Source organism: Rhea americana, unplaced genomic scaffold (genome assembly GCF_003343005.1).
Source record: "Rhea americana isolate MKP2758 unplaced genomic scaffold, rheAme1 scaffold_25, whole genome shotgun sequence".
Classification (NCBI taxonomy): Eukaryota; Metazoa; Chordata; class Aves; order Rheiformes; family Rheidae; genus Rhea; species Rhea americana.
In genome coordinates this window covers 5,202,483-5,207,090 of record NW_028186368.1, presented here as the reverse complement: position 1 = coordinate 5,207,090, position 4,608 = coordinate 5,202,483, and the positions used below count along the sequence as shown (strand labels likewise).

At 53.1% G+C, this 4,608-nt stretch overlaps 1 protein-coding gene across 1 annotated transcript in view; it reads right to left on the bottom strand.

Moving 5' to 3' along the window:
• The window catches only part of SIM1 (SIM bHLH transcription factor 1), a 45,804-nt gene that overhangs the window by 33,171 nt on the left and 8,025 nt on the right, over positions 1 to 4,608 (bottom strand). The window contains exons 2-5 of the mRNA XM_085306981.1: positions 2,583 to 2,665; positions 1,440 to 1,529; positions 1,175 to 1,283; positions 968 to 1,053 (exon numbers count right to left, since the gene is read on the bottom strand). Coding sequence (XP_085163107.1) covers positions 968 to 1,053; positions 1,175 to 1,283; positions 1,440 to 1,529; positions 2,583 to 2,665 — 368 coding nt within the window. The remainder of the gene's footprint in view (positions 1 to 967; positions 1,054 to 1,174; positions 1,284 to 1,439; positions 1,530 to 2,582; positions 2,666 to 4,608) is intronic.

Genomic DNA, 4,608 nt, shown 5'->3' with positions numbered 1-4,608 from the left:
TTTTGTTTTTTTTTTTTTTCCACTGACTTAAGTGGTTTTTGGACCACCTCCTAACTACGCTTTTTTATTCTTCTAAAGAGGAAAGACACGAAAGTGCCAAGCCGGTTACAACTCTGTAATGATGACTGTACGCATGTGAGAGAGAGTTTACACGCGTGCATACGTCACGCGTGTAAGGTATGTCTATGATATAGATAGAGCAGATTCATGGCCGGAATGCATCTTTGGACGCAGATTTAGGTATGTTGCCTATATGCACACAGATTCTGTGGTTTAGGTATGTCTCCTAAATGAATGCTTGCATGTCTCTGCCGCACACTTCCGATCTCACTTCTCTGTTACAGTGTTTCTTCCTGGAGTTACTTCAGCGGATGTTTTCGCACGGATGTTTCTTGCCACAGTATCTCCGTGGGATATAGGTAACCACAGCTCCCCGTCACGGTGCAGTCGGGGCAAATGTGCAGATGATACAAAAGCCCGGAGAAAGTAGGAGAGCCTCGGGGGGTCCTCGCCGGGACAGGGGAGCCCTGAGCAGAAAGGTGTGAAACCCCCGAGCAAAACCCCAGACCTGGAGAGCTACCTCTGGAGCTGTCAAGTGTTACCCCATAAAGCAATAAATACACACAACATTTGCGTTGTGTCACCCTGCAGTTTCCCCAGACAACTCGGGAACCTCAGTGGTTATGCGAAGTGCGTTTTAAAAAGCAAAAATAAAACAAACAAACAACACCCCTCTCCCCGGGGGGAACTTGACGGGCTCTCGGCTTTGTGGTTTGCACTCGTTAACCTGAAACTCTGAGAAAAATTCTGTGTTTGAGCCACAAGAGCGAGCAGCGGCTTGGGGCAGCCGCCGCGGGCAGAGCGGCCCGGCGCGCTCAGCGGCTGCGCGCCCGGCGCTGCACGGAGGGCCCGGCGCGCGCAGGCTGCGCGGCTCTGCGCACACGGCCGCGGCTTCCCCAGCACGCACCTTGTAGCCGCCGCAGGTCAGCCCCGCGTTCCTCTTGGCCAAAACACACTTCATCCGCAGGAAAAAGGACCGCTCGATCTCGTACTCTGCGAGGAGCGGAAGACAGAGGGGAGTGGTGAGCCGCGGGCATCGCCGCCCCTCCGCGCTCCCGTCCGCAGCCGCGCAGGTCAAGCGGGGTGGGGGGGGGGGGGGCGGGTTGTTTTTTACCCTGCACAAAGTGAGAGTGATAGGGCTGGTGGGCCGTGAGCACCGCGGTCATCTCGTCGTGATCGGCGGGGTGGATGTACTCGTAAATGCTGTTGCCGGTCAGCTCTACCTGCGAGAGAGGAGGAGGAGGGTGGGTGGGTTTGTGGAGGGGGCACCGCCGCCACCCGGAGCCCGCCCGGAGCCCGCCGCCACCGGCCCCAGCCCCTGCCCCAGCCCCGACCCCGGCTCGCCCGCGCCGCCGCCGCCCGCAGCCCCACCGACGTACCTGCGACAAGCCCAGGTGCACCGATGCGGTCTCCGAGATGTACATGATCTTGCCATCCGGAGCCACAACAAATATGAAACCGTCCAACGTCTGGAGGAAAGAGTGGAGGGAAATGGGGAAATATGCCCATGAACTCTACCTGTCTTCCGGGCTTATTTCAGCAGGTGGGCACTGCCGTTCAGGCTGTGCTTATTTAAAAAGTTAGAAGAACACGGTCAACTCTTGAAAGGAAACCCTCTAAAGCCCCAGGATAGGGAGAGATACAACCCACTTCTCGGATGGGCCCAACTCAAAAGGTCCTCGTAATGCAAACTGCCTAGGAAGCCCCGAAGAACAGCATCTCCTGAGCTCCTGGCTGCTCTGTGATGAGTATGTCCATACGAGACATCCTGAGCACTTCTATCCCATTTCAAATGGCAGAAGGGCTTTTAATTCTTGAATATTTGCTAAGGAGACTTTAGGCGAGCAAAGGCGATCTAAAACTCTCCGCAGTGTAAATAAAAGTCTGAAAAGGGACAAGATTATTTACCAGACACGTTTCAGCAGATGTTAATGGGACTTATTTGTGTGCACCGAGAGTAGAATAGGCCCCAGTCTATTAAGGGCGGGTACCACAAGCCACACAACTCTGCCAGAAAACCTTGTGATTACAGTAATCGCTAATATTCATTACTCTTTCAGATAGCAGCTAGTTTTCCCATTTTGTGCTTATGCTCATTTTCGTGACCGTTTAGCTTTTCTATCCAGGATAGCCTCTTCCAACGCGCCACCATAGAGCATCTCACCGTCTCTACTGTACCCTGTGGTCCAGCACATTGCCGGGACTTGCTATCTTGTTAATAAGTTTGGGGATTTTTTAATAAAGTTATCCTTCTGGACTCTAGTCGCAGATGGCACGCTAGAATCCCAGTGGTGGGCAGTGGTGGGGTAGAGGATGCCGAGGGACCAAACCGCAGTCGTAATAAAACCCGCGACATTCTGCCACTATGGTTTGTATTTCTAGAGTCCCCCCCCCCATTTTTTTTCTTTTTGACTAAACATGTGAACAGTTAAAAATTAGCCAAGGTGGCAATTAAAAGCTCAGAAGAGGGAACGGTTTCTTTAATCATTAATACCGAATGGCTGTCGTTTCCAGACCAGTACCTGCAAAAGATGGGATCCCAGTTCCCGTCCAACATTATCCAAGGGGCTGGTTCGACTAGAATGGCCCCAGGCTTCTCCAAGTCCTGTTTATTTAAGACACAGAAAAAGTAATGTGAAGAACTGAAAATTTGACTTACATTGGCCTTCTAGGGAGGAACTTTCTTCTCAATTTTCTATGTGTATTCGCTTTAAAATATATAAACATATAATCTTTGGAAAACTAGACATGATTTCGTTGACACAATAGTCTTCGCTGTGGATTTTTTTAAAAGATCCAATTCCCACGAGAGAAAAAAAATATCTATTTTAGCGTTAGCAGGAAAGTTCATTGATAGGACCTATGTGAATTAGTGTGCCAGCTAAAACGGCTATTCACCGCAGTCCTTGGCTACAAGGAGATACCTCCCTCAATCTGAGGGAAAGCACTTGTCTTCTCAAGTCACCGAAGGGTTCCTGGCCAACGCTGAGAGCTCTTTAAAATGAGACAGAGGAGTGTGTTGGGGAGCCTTTGAAGTCGAGAGAAGGATGCGGTTAACGTGGCACGAGAAGAGAAACTCTGAAGACTGCCAGGCCACCGATGTGCATCACGACGAGTCATGAGGACACCGTGTCATTGGATCTTGTCAGCACCTGGGCATTATCTGCCCGAGTTTCCTCCCCCGGCAGAAAGTCAAACGTGGCCACAATCAAGCAACTAGCGAGCAGGCTTTGGCCAGGGTGCGTTTAAGGATGGGCTCATCTCCCCGCTCGCCAGAGATCGCTTCCCTATTCGGTCTGTGACCTCTGATCTGTGATCGGGACCGTCCACCTCGATGGAAGATTTGCATTTACTTATCTGTGGAGTGAGAGAGGAGGGACCAGATGCAGCTCCTCTGGCTCTCCATGAGTCCCATCTTCAAACGCATCCGCCCCCCTCTTTTTTTGTACATTCCCATCAAGCTCCCCTAAAAGCAAATGGCCTTTTGCAAAGCTTCGTGCACTTTCCCGACGGCGCCGAGGCACCTCGCATAAACGCGCTCCTGGCTGCGCCGACATAAGTCACTGTCCGACGCGACGGGACATGTCCCCTCCTCCCCCACAAACACGGTCCTCCGCAGTCCCCCCTCCCCTTCCCCACGCTTCGGCCTCCCCGCTTCTCTCGCACGAGTGCGGCGGGTCTCTGGGCGGGAATGAATGATCTGCCTGCCGGCAGCCCGCGCGGACCCCCACGAAATGAATCTCTCCGGACCCGCCCGATGTTTCAGCCGCCGCTTGTTTTCTCGTATGCAAAGTGAGGAGGAATGAAAGCCAGATGGAAATTACTCTGCCGGAGTAAAGCTATTTATGGGCAATGCCTTTTAACAATGTTGCTGAAATAATTTAAGCGGCGCGGTTTAAACCTTTTATGCTTACGCCATTAAACGAGGCTTAACCCGACACGCACAGACAACAAGATTAAGTAAAAGGGAGGGAAAAATAAAAATCCTGATTGATGGCGGAGTGCAGATCACCCGGACGGGGCGAGAGCCCAGTTGCCGAGATTTCCCTCCTGCAGCGTGCGCTCGAGGAAGGCAGGACCCCGGGTATTTCGAGGCAAAATTTTCGAGGTAAATAGGGAAGGCAGCGACGACAGAGGCAGCACGGGCAACCCTCGGTATTGACCGGCTTCACCTAGGTGTTTGCCCGTCTAAACAAGGCTAACGATTTCCTCCGCGCTGTCAGAGCAGGGTGCCCCACGGCGGTCCTCGCCTCCCCACCGCGAAGGGCAGAGCGATGCTCCCCTTGCATCCCTCCCTACCTTTCCCTCTCTCCTCTTCCCTCCCTCGTCCGCCTCCTCTTGCCAGCGTCTCTCTTCCCCGATCCCCTCTCCCCTCCTCTCCTTAATTTGCCAGCCCTCCAAAGCCAGGGGCTCCTCAGCTGGCAGCCCCTCACGCCCGTTCCCGGCGCCAAGCGCCCGTCGCAAACAGGATCCTTAGGATCCTTTCCAGTAATTCCTCCCTGCCATTAACAGGGCCACGGCGGCTTCCCCCCACCTCGACTCCCCCCT